This window comes from Nannospalax galili, unplaced genomic scaffold (assembly GCF_000622305.1).
Source record: "Nannospalax galili isolate Female #2095 unplaced genomic scaffold, S.galili_v1.0 scaffold180, whole genome shotgun sequence".
In the NCBI taxonomy this organism is placed as follows: Eukaryota; Metazoa; Chordata; class Mammalia; order Rodentia; family Spalacidae; genus Nannospalax; species Nannospalax galili.
Genome location: NW_008348199.1, coordinates 2,046,427 through 2,060,229, shown reverse-complemented (window position 1 = coordinate 2,060,229; position 13,803 = coordinate 2,046,427). Strand labels below are relative to the sequence as shown.

The 13,803-nt window shown below is 52.2% G+C and overlaps 1 protein-coding gene across 1 annotated transcript in view; it reads left to right on the top strand.

Moving 5' to 3' along the window:
• The window catches only part of Samm50 (SAMM50 sorting and assembly machinery component), a 31,281-nt gene extending 21,844 nt beyond the window's left edge, over positions 1 to 9,437 (top strand). The window contains exons 13-15 of the mRNA XM_008844723.3: positions 1,961 to 2,107; positions 4,377 to 4,518; positions 9,248 to 9,437. Of these exons, the coding sequence (XP_008842945.1) occupies positions 1,961 to 2,107; positions 4,377 to 4,518; positions 9,248 to 9,293 (335 nt within the window). The 3' untranslated portion in view covers positions 9,294 to 9,437. The remainder of the gene's footprint in view (positions 1 to 1,960; positions 2,108 to 4,376; positions 4,519 to 9,247) is intronic.
• Positions 9,438 to 13,803: the final 4,366 nt, after the last annotated feature.

Sequence of the window (13,803 nt, the reverse complement as noted above, 5' to 3'; positions counted from 1 at the left end):
GTCAAGAGGAGAGTGAACGCATCAGCTAGCGGTAGTGAGGGACGCAGTAGTGAGGGACGGTCACGGCTGCTGGCCCCTGACAACACAGGTGACTCTCAGAAACTTGGGAACCAGAAAAGCCAGGCTGAGCATTTCCCGGTCTCTGCCTTTGCCTGTGCTCTTGTGTCCTGTAGGACTCCAGCGTTAGGACTACGCCAGGCTAGCGTCTGAGTGGACAGGTCAGCTTTGAGCTTAGCCACGGAGACACAGCACCTCTTTTCATGGGCCGTCACCCTCCATCAGAGGGGTCTGAGCCCCTGTGAACAGTGCTTTGCAGCAGGCGGCCATCAGCTCTGCAGGTTCACTGTCCCTCTTCGCAGCTTGGTTGTAGGGACAGGAGCGTTTTCAGCAGTCGTGCAGCGTCTGCCCCTGGCAAAAGCAAACTTCATTCAAGACGCAAAGTTGGAAGCAGCCCCTTCTCTCTGAGACTGAGCGGCCCCGCCACCGCGTCTTCTTTTCCAGATCCTATGGAAGCTTGTGCTGTGCGTGGGCTCTGTTGGAGCTTTGAAAGTTTGCAGAATAGCACATCTCATTCAGCAGGTGGAGACCACGTGACACCTGTGGTTGTGGAAAGAATGATTTTCTTGAAATTTGGCTTTTTTGAAGACAAGTTCTCACTGTGTAACTCTGGCCTAGAACTATGTAGACCAGGCTTGCCTCAAACAGAGATCCACCTGCCTCTGCCTCCCAAGTGCTGGGATTAAAGGCATGCAGCACCAGGCCCAGCCATTTCTTTAAAACAGAGAGGCAACAGCCTCTGTACGCTAATACTATAATTGCAAGTTCAGACATCATCCTAAAAAAATGTAAAAAATTCTCTTACATATATACACATTCATTTCAAATTAGGTATGCCAGGAATAGTAATTTCAGCACTCGGTAAGTTAAAAAACAACAAACTGAAGCAGTCGCAGATTTGGCACTTGGTTACCTTCAGGAATAAGAGTAGATTAAGTTCGGTTTATACACAGAATGATGTGAAAGCCGCATGCACTTAGAGCACACCAGAGAAGCTGCCATGTACTCACAGGTGCTGGCTAATCAGCTGGGAGTCTCCTTGGGCTCACCAGGATCGCACACTCGGGATTCCCCATGCTGCACGACCTGCCCTGGAGGTCCCAAGCACCCTGTGCCTCTGTGCCCGTCTATGCTAGTAACCAACAGAGCTATAGAACTCAAGCCTTGCCACACTGACAGGCACCTCACAGCTCAAAAGAGCCCGAGAGGCGGGCCCTCAGACGGCTCCCTGGTGACAGGAAATGGGAGGGCCAGGCTAGTGGTACACCGGTGGCGAAAACATAGGTCAGATTTCAGGGTCTCAGGCCAGCCATTCATTTCTGTGCTTCTCTGTGGTGCCTGCGTGGGAAGATAAGTTCCTGAGTGAGTGATTCCGGAGCCACACAGGCCTCCCATCTTTCCTCAGCCTCGGGTTTGACTTGAGCAGATGGCTGGCTTCTAGTTCCAAAAAGAGACATTCTCCCAGTCTCGCCACAGTCATAACCAGAGTTTTTAGGGCAAAAGCCTGGGTTATGGCGGCTCTTATTGGCTAAGCTCAGATACCTGTCGCAAGTGCCAGTTACAGAGAAGATCGTGGGTGAGACAGAGGGAGGTGGTACTCAGCGTGCCCACTTTGGGAAAGATGGAGCAGATGAAGGGTTCCCACGACTCCACATCCGCCTTCCGAGATTCGTTTCTTTTGCACTAGGCACAGTACAGACAGGGGCCGGCTTCATTCTCTTCTACACGGCTCTGGCTCCTCCTCAGTTAAGTTGGTGCAAAGGGAGTCAGTCCAGAAAGACCCTGAAAAGGAGGTTCACAGAATAGCAAAGCAGGGGTGCTTAGGAGCTCAGGAGCATGCACTTGTGTTGTATTCACGTGTGTGGCATTGGGTCACGTGCTCTTTCTGTTCTTCCTCCCTTAGGAGACTACTTAGGCGGAGAGGCGTACTGGGCCGGAGGCCTGCACCTTTACACACCACTGCCCTTCCGGCCAGGTCAGGGCGGCTTTGGAGAGCTTTTCAGGACCCACTTTTTCCTCAATGCAGGCAACCTCTGCAACCTCAACTATGGTGAGACTCGCCTCCTGCCTCACAGGGCGGGTTGGTGTGTACCCTTCAGATGCAGGCTCTCTGCCTTCTGCCCCTACGGCTCCTGTTTGAACACCCAGAGTTAAGGTGTGGTCGAAGCTGAGCATGCTGGCACCCATCTTCAATCCCAGCACCCACGAAGCAGAGGCAGGCGGATCTCTGTGAGTTCCAGACCAGCCTGATCTACATAGCGAGTTCCAGTCCAGCTGGGGTTACCGGGAGACCCTGTCTTTTTTCTTTTTCTTTCTTTTTCTTTCTTTTTTTTTTTTAAAAAAAAAACAACAGAATTTATTGCAGGAGCCTAAGCAAGCAAAGTGATTGCAAACAGACATTTCATTAGATAACTGTAGTATTTGTTTCTCAAGATAGTTTTGAGGGCTTTGGTGTTCATTTTAGTAAGCATTCACAAAACCGCGTAAGGTAAGTACTATATCCTAAAGTATAAAATCAGTTACTAAATGATAAAAGCAACATTAAATGCATGGGTATATTCCTTTACCTCTTCATTTCCCTTTCGATGCCTGTTTATATCACCTAAGGCATCAGCCTTTAAAGATTTGTTGTATTAAATACTGAACCTCTGAGACCCTCTTGCCCCACTGCCTGCTTCGCAGGTCCGGAAGTCAGGACCATTTGTAACGTCATTGATACCAGTTAAGAGGAAATGAAGTCAATCAAACAGGAGAAGAAATGTGGTTCAGAGAGGACTGTTACTGTGAGGGCTGACAGTGGGCTTTAGTATGAGTCACAAGGGAGAGTGAGGACCAGAAGGAATTGGAAGAAGCCAGGAACTTGTTATGCCTTTTAACCTGTACTAGTCCAGATTGGTTTACATAGAAACAGTATTCTTGCTGCAGGCAAAAGCAAAAGCCTCCTTGCTCTGTCATGAGGAAATCAAGTTCCTTTCTATTTTATCAGAGTGTTGTCGCTAACGAGTCTCATTGTTTTTGTACTGAAAATACTGATTCTGGAATTTTTTGTGCTAGCAGGCAGTAAGTTAACTATTCCCAGTGTTTGAGTTGTAAGCCCTGAAACCAGTACCTGAGTTTAAAGAGGGCACTGTGGGTCTGGTGTGGGTTACGGGAATGGGCTGGGTGGTAATTTACCTTGGGGCTTGCTCACTGGGTCAGTGCCGTGAGTACTGCATCAGGAGCTTGACAGAAGGGGCACCGTGGGTTTGAGACAGTCATCTAGATCATATTTCTGAGGGAGTAAAGAGTTACTTCCCCTGCTACAAGTTTAGCTCTAAAACATGGTTCAGAACTGGTCCTGGTAGTAGGTAGTTTTTACTCCATCCGGGAAGTATCTGTATTCTGAGCACAGGGAACATAGTGGGAATTTCCCAGAAACGGAGAGGCTGCCATGGGATATTAAGTTCTCCTGAAATCTTTTCACGGTAACAGATGAAGCAGTCAGACTCTGCTCAGTGTCACAGATTTTTTTTTTCAAATGCCCTACAAAAACTAGGGTGCCATTTATGGATGAAGCACGGAACTCACCGTTGCAGTGGAAATAAGATTGACGATGACATGGTGACTGCTGAGGGCTTCCTTAGACCTGGGCCTCTTGGGGTGCAGAAGGGTATAAGAAACAAAAGACTCCAAAGAACACACCTAGACCTAAGTATAGTAAAGTGCAGGCTATTTTTTAAAGAACAGATTTCAAGCCAGGCATGGTGGTGCACTCCTTTAATCACAGATCACTGATTAAAGACCAGCCTGGTCTACATAGCAAGTTTCAGTCCAGCTGGAGCTACAGGGAGACTCTGTCTTAAAAAACCAAAAAAGAGGTGCTGGTTGAATGAAGGAAACATGGGCAAAATAGTCACCAGGTGCCATTTTGGAAGGGAAAATTTGATCACTCCACAAACAGGTCTTGAGCATGGCCTGTGGACAGGTCCAGCCCAGAGCGGAGCAGCTGAGCAGGTCTGTGTCCTGTCCCCTGGGAGCTCCACCCAGAGGAGGCTCACAGCAGATGCATCCAGCTGGAGGGGTTGGGGAGCCTCAGGGTGGACTGAGGTGTGAGATGAGGCCCCCCTAGCCACTCGGGTGACAAAAACCTTTCCAGGGAAGCAGATGGAATGTGCCAGCCCCAGGGAGTTGAGAAGGCACGGCTGGGTCTGGACGAGCGCGTTGCACATTCACACCCCCTCTTCTTGGGGGTCTGGTCCCAGTAGCCCCAGTTTTCAGGAATCACCAGTAGCCAGGGAGGGAGCCACACACCTCTGCTCACCTGGCTGTTCTGTTTGCAGGGGAGGGCCCCAAAGCCCACATTCGCAAGCTGGCTGAGTGCATCCGCTGGTCATATGGAGCTGGGATTGTCCTCAGGCTTGGCAATATTGCTCGGCTGGAACTGAACTACTGCATCCCCATGGGCGTGCAGGGGGGTGACAGGTGCGTCCTCGCCAGAGCTTTGAAGGAAGCTGCTCGCCTCATTGTCAGTTTTCCTCTGCTGAGTTTGGGGAGGAAAAGTGGGGTGTCTCTCCCTCCCCTGGGACTCTTGCTGTACTGTCTCCAAGATAGAGCAGCGTGGGTCAAAGCGAGGTGCTGAGGAGGTGGCCCGTGTTGGCCTGCTTCTGGCCTTGCTCTGCCACCAGGGGCCTGGAGCTGTTCGTAGCCTGGCTAGGGGGCCGAGGCTCTGAGCTTGTCTTGGCCCCAGAAAGCCCTCCACCCTGGTATCCTTCCTGGCTTTATTGAGGGCGGGTTGGCCAGGTACCTCTGATCCTTAGTGTCTGTTAGTTCTAGGACCCCCAGGACAGCAAAATGCACAGATGACTCAGGCCCTGTATGTAAAAGGACATAGGACTTCAGTAGAACTTAGATGCTCCCGTGTGCTTTCAGTGTCTGTATCTGTGTGCATGGGGGGGTGCGTGTGTGCATGTGTGTGTGTACGTGTTTGTGTGTGTTGCTGGGGACCAACCTCCAGACATTGTACACCTGAGGCAAGCATTCAGCTAAGCTCTATCCATCCCTAGCTTTCACTTTTTAAGTATTTTTTAGATATACTGGGTAGCCCAGGCCTGAACTCATGGTCCTCCTGACTCAGCCTCCACAGTGTTGGGATTACAGGCTTGTTCCAGCATGCCCGACTGCTCTCCTTCAGAGTAAAAGTATCTTTAGGTTCCTTGCAATACTGCCCACACATCATGGTATCTGTGTTGAGTGCTCAGCTGCATTTGCTTTTGAAACTTGGCAGATTTTTTTTTTTTTCCAAATAAAGTTTTGACCTGCACATGGCTGTCTGCAGTTGCAGAGTCCGTGGACGTGAAAGAGTGCTGTTACTTAGAGTAACAGCTGGGGCCCATTACATTACCTGATGGCCTTATGCACGTGTCCAGATGCCCAGAAGATTATGATCGACAGGTGTCAAGGCTCTAGAGGTCAGAAGCCAGACAGAGGTACTGACGGGCAGCTCCAGGTGAAGGCTGTGTCTGGATTGCACAGGGCGCCTTCCCAACAGGGTTCTCACAGGGGAGTGCTGTGCACACCTGGATCCCTCTTGGGGCCTCACTGCACACCTGTCCAAGCTTGATCACCTTGCAGAGGCCCTGTGTCCAGGTGCAGCACTGCCTGGTGTATGATGACTAGTGCACACTTGTGCACACTCAGTTGTTACTGTGGATGCAAGCTCAGTCAGTAGTGTCAGTGTATATGCACAGTCATGAGTGGTGGTGATGCACGCTCAGTCCTCAGTGGTGGTGATTCACGCTCAGTCCTCTGGTGGTGATTCACGCTCAGTCCTCAGTGGTGGTGATGCACACTCAGTCCTCAGTGGTGGTGATTCACGCTCAGTCCTCAGTGGTGGTGATTCACGCTCAGTCCTCAGTGGTGGTGATTCACGCTCAGTCCTCAGTGGTGGTGATTCACGCTCAGTCCTCAGTGGTGGTGATTCACGCTCAGTCCTCAGTGGTGGTGATTCACGCTCAGTCCTCAGTGGTGGTGATTCACGCTCAGTCCTCAGTGGTGGTGATTCACGCTCAGTCCTCAGTGGTGGTGATTCACGCTCAGTCCTCAGTGGTGGTGATTCACGCTCAGTCCTCAGTGGTGGTGATTCACGCTCAGTCCTCAGTGGTGGTGATTCACGCTCAGTCCTCAGCGGTGGTGATGCACGCTCAGTCCTCGGTGGTGGTGATGCACGCTCAGTCCTCAGTGGTGGTGCTCGTTCACTGTTACTCTGCATCTTCCTGAGAACACTCCTGGTCATCTCTTCACACCTGAGCCATGTGGCTGGCTTCAGGAAGACAGCACCACTTTGCTGACGGTGTGTCTGCTGACGTTGGAGGACAGCCTCCTGTCAGTGCTGTGCTCACATACACAGATGTGTTTGTGTGTCAGGTTGACAAGGGGTGGATTGTGCCAGTTAATTCTCGCTGTCCTGAAGTGACCGGGTCAGGTTGGCCTGTAGGTGTGTCGTGGGGGATTGTCATGTTGATCTGTGTAGGAGGGCCCAGCCCACTGTGGGCGTGGGAGGTGGTTGACCCTTTGCTGGCTAGGCCACGCTCCTCCCATCCTCCCTGAACAGAACGCACAGCCTCAGGTCCAGCGGGAGCCTCAGATGCTCCAGCTCCCTTAGGCCCTGCTGGTCCCCACACAGAGCATACCCAGCTTAGTGCTGTGGGCAGTATGTGCTCAGGAGCACAGCTGGACCACTCTGGGTGGCTGTGTGACCTGGAGTAAGTTAGGTAGCCACCTTGGGTCCACTTCCTGTTCAGAAAATAGATGGTGACCATAGGCAGTGCTTGCAGTGTGTGCATGGTGCTCTGCTCTGCCCCCGGGGGCAGACCCAGGGCCCCTGGTCCTGTGGCCCTGCAGCCTGCTGGGCTGGGCTGCAGTCCTTCAGGAGGCCAAGTTGTCCTCTCTCCGGGCCACCCCTGTTGCCCGCTGCTTCGAGTGTCGTGCCAGTTAGTGTGACATGCCGGTTAGTGTGACGTTCTGGTTAGTGTGACGTTCTGGTTAGTGTGACATGCCGGTTAGTGTGGCGTTCTGGTTAGTGTGACGTTCTGGTTAGTGTGACATGCCGGTTAGTGTGACGTGCCACAATTAAAGTGCAGTGTGAAGGAGGCTCGGCTCTAGGTGCAGGGCAGGTGGAGGCGCTGCTCCTGTCTCCGTCTAAGAGGAGCCAGGCTGGCGGCTCCTCGGTCCATGCTCCTGGGAAGGCCTTCTGGAAGCCTGCTCACGTCCTCGGGAGGCGGGGGAGGTGTACCCCTTCAGCTGTGTGCGCTCAGGCCTCTGGGAGTCCAGTGCTGACTCCGAGCCTGGAGCAGCTGGGCTTTGGTGGCCCGGCGTTGCAGTGCCGACAGCAGCCACAGGGTGGCAGTGTGCTCCGAGCAGTGGAGCGTCTGTGCTGCTCACTAACGCTTGAGCATGTGCCTCTCCCGGACAGTCCCCTCAGCCCTGCCTCTCTTACTAAACCTGGGAAGTACGTCTCAGAGGATATTCCAGAACGTGGCTTCTGGAAAAAGCGGGCTCTGTGCGGAGTCGAGGCAGGCCCCTGGCCCAGGCTGCGGGCAGAGACACCGTCCGGGGGCAGCCTTGAAGGTGGAAATCCCACCCCAGTGACTCGGCTTTGTAAACGGGTGAGGGAAGTTGCCTGATGTCATCTTTGTTTCTAAAATTAGGCAGCCGGAAGGCAGGACAGTAGCCCCTCCCCCATAGTTCATTCAGGCACACTGCAGTTAGGACTTGCAAAAGTGGAGACGATTTTGAAGTGTTTGCTGACTTCCGTCCTGAATGATTTGTGGCACCATCCTCTCTGGGACCCACTGTGTCCCATCATAGCATGGCTCCTCGGGCTCTGTCTTTGGAGACCCAGCGATGAGTCAGGGGCTGCCGCACCTGTGCATCGAGCAACAGAAAACACGGCATCATTGCAACCAGGGAGGCTGAGTGCCCTGAGAGGGATGGAACCTGCTGGGCCTTATGAGGGTGTGTCTGAGGGTGTGGGTGGGCAGGGCACCGCAGCTGCGGGCACAGGAGCCCAGCTGTGCAGGGGTAGTGTGGGTGGACAGTCTGCAGGACATGGGCGGGGGTATTGTGTGTGGACAGTCTGCAGGACATGGGCAGGGGTGGTGGGGGGTGTCTGGCTTCAGGCCCCTCCTTCTGCCCTCCCCGCTCCAGTTACACTAGCAGGTCCCCCAGGGGCCTGCCAAGGGCTGTGTGTTCAGGACCGCATCTGTGTATGCTGACTCCCTCACACCTGGAACACCCCCTGGGACTCAGGGAGAACAGGGAGCAAAGCATTGTGGTTATGAACAGGAGGGTGCCCATCAGTGGGCCTTCCTGGTGACCCCTGGTGGGGCTGGTATGAGGGTGTCGGGGGCAGGGAGATAGCCTGTACCTGGCCAGGACTCAGGGCCTTAGGAGGCCAACTGGGTATGAAGCGGAGGGGTGACTCTGGTGTCATTTTGAACGCCCACCATGGGTATTTGTCTGTGACCTGTGTGTGGGGTCCCCAAACAAACGCCATTTGATCCGTTTAGAGTAACCGAGCTGAGCTGCAGGACGCCTGCTTGTTCTCAGAATCCTCTCAGCCAAGAACGTGGCATGCTCTCTCTTGCAGCTTTTCTTGGGCTTTTTCTAGTGACAGCAGCCATAGCCCTTTCACTGGCCTCATAGTATAAGATGTCACATAAGCCACCTAGACCCACCAGAGGCACTGTGGGTTTCATCTTGGCTGCTGGCCTCTGGGAGCACTGCTTCCTGTGGATCCGGAGGGCTCTGTGGACGGCACAGCTGCGGTGACTGTTGGTGATCTCCCTCCTGGTCAGGAGCAAGTCTGACAGGTGGCTGGGCAGTATCTGAGGCTGGGGTGCTGGGTCACTGTGCGCCCCAGGCCCATTCTGAGTTTTAGGCTAGCCCGAACTAGTGAGCCTCCTGCTTCTCCCTGTCTCCCCTTGGCGCCCGCCTTGCGCCTTCCTGTCTTCCCTGTTATGTTTCCTGGCCTCCCTGTGAGGAGACATGAGCTCTGTTTCTCTTTGTCTCTCTTCTCCTTGGTGACTCTCACTAGTGCAGGAGGAAAATTGGGCTAGCTAGGGGAAGGCCAGGCCAGGCTGGTGGAAGAAGATGTGCAGCAGTGTTTCCAAACCTGGTGATGACGTGTCTGACCTCTTCCCCTTCCTTTTAGGATTTGTGATGGCGTCCAGTTTGGAGCTGGGATTCGGTTCCTGTAACTGAGTTCCCCCAGGGGCAGCTTGGACAAGCAACAGGGGTATTTAGTCCACACAGCTGCTCAGAGGCGGCACAGTTGAGCAGTTCTGGGCTGCAGTCCTTGTGGGAAGTCATGTCAATAAATTCTAAACATTCAGTATCGTGAATCTGCTTTCTTGGGCCATGTGTTGGACCTGCTTTTCCCAGAATACCTACTGGTCTGTGCAGTCCCCATCCAAGGGCTTAAGTTCCATTTCCTCCGAGATTCATAGAGTCCGGTGTTGGGTTCCCACTTACCAGAAGTATACAGCAGGGCTGGAGTGTAGGGTGGCATCAGAGGACACTGGGCCCCCTTGATGGCCTTGTGGGCTGACAGTGCTGGAGTGATGTTACGGAAAGGTTGAAGGAGGGGATGTATGCTGTCTGTAGACTAGGGGCTGCTCTGTGTCACCACACCCGATGGCTCAGCCCCAGAACCATTGTCCTGCAGGGAGATACATGAGAAATCCAGAGGGTCCCTGGACTGGGCTCCAGCAGCCACTGGGCTGGCCTGTGCCGATGCTGAGGGTCTGCGCCTTGCCCCTCTCTCTTCTAAAGCCACCTGAGCTCCCTCTCAAAGAGCCAGCAGGCCTGAGTTCCACCTCTGCTCTCTACTAAGGACTGCTGTGATGACGTGGGGTCCCCAGGTGATGCAGGATCATCTTCAAGGTCAGCCGATGAGTGCACTCCCTTCTGCTACCTGCTCCTTGCTGTGTCATAATACATGGGTGACATCCCTTAGTCTTAAAAAGGGGACAGTTTGAAGCCATCCTGTTACCCCTGCTTGGATACCTGTGTCTGTGAATGCTCAGAACCTGAAAGAAAATGCTACAGAATTTTTTTCCATTTCCCGAGTTCTGGAGTCACACAGCCACACCACCTTGCCAGGGTCATGTCAGCATTTGCAGATAACCTGCCATAGCCAAGTTGCCTCTAGGTTATGGTGCAGATGCTATGTAAATAGCTGGACTGAGCCAGGCGGGGTGATGCACACCTGCTATCCCAGCACTCAGGAGGCTGAAGCAGGAGAATCACCATGAGTTCAAGGCCAGCCTGGGCTACATAATAAGACCCTGTCTCAGAAAACAAATAGGAACTTAGTGAGATGGCTCAGTAATCAAGAGCACTGGCTGCTCTTGCAGAGGATCTGGGTTTAATTCCCAGCATGTACATGGCAGCTAACAGTCATCTGTAATTCCAGTTCCAGGGGATCCGACTCCCTCTTCTGACCTCCATGGGCATTGCATGACACAAGTGCACCTACTTACATGCTGGCAATACACATAAATAATAGGTGTACTGAGTTGCTTAGAGATAATGTTGAGAGTGCATGTGCTCAGGGACACAATTGTTTTCCTGAGTTTTACTTAGCAGCTGAAGGTGACCTTGAGCCTCTGATCCTCCTGCCTCCACCTTCTGAATGCTGGGATGCAGGCATGTACCACCACGCTGGGTTCATGCATGCTAGACAAACACTCTACCCATTGAGCTGCATCCCCAACCCCTCCTGAGTATTGAACATCTACAATTGATCAAATGCAGGGAGGCAGAAGCTGAGGGTACATTGGCCAGGTGGCCAGGCTCCCAGGCCTGAGGGGACCGTCTCTCCCTCACCACCTGCAGTGGGGGGATTGCTGGTTGCTCAGAATAAACATGGTACTTTTCAATGGTTGGAAATATCAGTTGTTTGCAGTGTCACGTTGATGCTTTTAGCAAAAGAAGGAACCCGCTTAGGACCCTGTCGCGTCCCAAATGCAAACGAGAGCAGCAGGAACCGTGGCACAGCCTCACAGACCTTTGAGACTTCTTCACGTCTGGAGAACCCGGAGAAGTCACTTGTGAGAGTCCGTGTTTAATCAAGCGAAGCTGGGTTGCCCTGGGAGCTGCCGTGGGCTCCTTAATTAAAGCAGCCTGGCAGTCTCCAGCCGGCCGGATGTGTTTAATTTGCAGGCAGTTCCTTAGTGAGCTGAGGTGGACTGAGGTGGAAGCTGGAGGCCCAGAATGGAAAAGTAAATTCTGTCAATTCTCAGGAGGTGTGGAAGGAGACCAGCACCAGCAGCCAGAGTCTCAAAAAGGTTTTCCACAGACGGGGCTGGAGAGATGGCTCAGCAGTTCAGAGTACTGGCTGCTCTTGCAGAGGACCCAGGTTCAGTTCCCAGCATCCACATGGCAGCTAACAACCATCTGTAACTCCAGTTTCACAGGATCTGATGCCCTTTTCTCACTTAAATGGGCATTGCATGACACAGGTGCACTTACATACATGCAGGCAAAACACTCATATACATAAAATAAAGTTTTTTAAAAGGGGCTTTCCGCAGAGTCTGGAAATATAGCAAGCGTCTGTGTAGAGCCCGGTCCCTCAGTACTGGAGGAGCCGACAGAACACCAAGATGGAACAGCCCCCTTGTTCATCCTCGCCTTGGCCCAGATTCTTTGCATCTTAATGCTTCATTTCTTTTCCAAATGCTGGGTTGGGACAGAGCTTGAGATTTGTTTAATTAACCTTTTGCCCCACTCTGCAAAGGATGAGCCTTGTAGCTAGCTTGCCTGTTCCCACAGAGGACACCGAGTTCCCTGCCAGGAGTCCACTAGCTCTGTCACCATCAGTTTATCTGGAGGAGGCTGATTTTCCCGAACCTAATCTTGTGCTTAGGGATAAACCTTGGTGGCTCCCGTCCTCCAGTGTCACAAGTTCTCCAGACACATATGACCCGTTTCCAAAGGGGTTCACCCACAGTGACGTAAGCTGTGGCCTTGCTTTCTGTGTCTGGATCTGCTCAGATTTGGGGGCCAGGCTGCTCCGTCAAATGCTGCAGCTACATGGACAGGACAATCCAGTGGCCCCTACAAAGCTGCCGCCAAGACCCCCAAGCACCTTTCCCTGTGGCCCGTTAGGCTATTCCTTCATTCTGACAACCTCCCACAGTGTTAGGGAAAAACCAGGCAGCTGGGAGATCAAGCGCTCATTCAGAGAGTTGAGAGTTGGAGGACTCGTTCACTTATTAAATGCGCCAATGGTCCCAAATTGAGCGCTCGCTCTGCAGTTATTGGCCCCAACAAGAAATACACAGATCTCAATAGGATTTTCCACTTCATTTCCTGACAATGACTGTATTGGTGGATTTGAGACTTTCTGCACAGATTTCTGTGTGCATTGGGCTATCACAGGAATCCTGTGGTCACTCAGGCTTTTTTTTTTTTTTTTTTTAAACAAAAGCCCCAGTGCTTACCCCCAGGTGAGTAGACACCTGCAGTTGGGGGAAACTAGATTAGCCTCACCTGCAGCCTCAGGGGGCTTGTGTAGTTATTACTACCCAGCTGCTCTCCAGGTAAGGTATGGGCACCTTCATATCTGTCCTGGGAGTTTGAAGTATGGCTGTTCCCAACCTTTGAGTCTCAGGGCCCCCAGGGATCTGTGGACCATACTTCTTGACCCGCTGACCAGGGATCTGTGGACCATACTTCTTGACCCGCTGACCAGGGATCTGTGGACCATACTTCTTGACCTGCTGATCTGTTGTTCTCCAACACAAAGTATCATTCTGTGTTTTGTATTCAAGACAGGATCTCTGTATGGAGCCCCGGCTGGCCCTGAAGTTTTGATCCTCCTGCCTTCAACTCAAAAGTGCTGGGACTGTAGACATTCATCACCATGCCCCACCCCAAAGCAAACTGTTTTAGGCTGTGAGACTCAGCAAGGGTGCTGGGTACTAGGTAGTATCAGTTATTTGCAACAGTGTAACCATCAGAATGTCAATAACCAAAAGGGTTTGCTGAGAGCTAGGTGAGACTAAAGTTTCTAGGGCTGGAGAGATGGCTGTGGTTAAGAGCACCCACTGCTCTTGCAGAGGACCTGGGTTTGATTCCTAGCACCTACATGGTGGCTGACAACCATCCATAACTCTAGTTCCAGGGGATCTGACACCCTCTTCTGACCTCCATGAGCATTGCATGACATGAGTGCACTTACATACATGCAAGCGACGCACTTCTACACACAAAAAAAATAACATGGGGCAGAAGGCGTGGCACCCAGTAGGGTTTCAAAGGCCACATGGTGTTGGAGAGGCCAAGGGTATGACCAGGTGTCTGGGCTGGGCAGTGTGGGGGTGTGGGTAGGAATCTTCCTGGGGACCAAGGGAATGAGGGAGAGGAATAGGGTTCACCTACACTGTTGTCCCCAAAGACTGAAGAGTGCTGTTCAGATCTGAGTTCAATGTAGGCGTGTTGTTAGACTTTCAAGTACAGATTTCAGTTTGAAAAGGGAGCCGTGGAAGGCTGTCTCAACACTACCTTCCTAGGTCGAAGCAGGCGGCCTGTCTAGGCTCCAGAGCCTGACTTAACTTCAGAAGTGGCACTTTCCTGACCAAGTGCTGGATCCTGCTGCCAAATCATTAGATAACCTTTAAGAACAAAGAACGCGTGCTCTAAAGGAGATGTGCATTATCTTGTGAGAAAAATAAATAGTAATAATTTTTGAAAAGAAAGTAC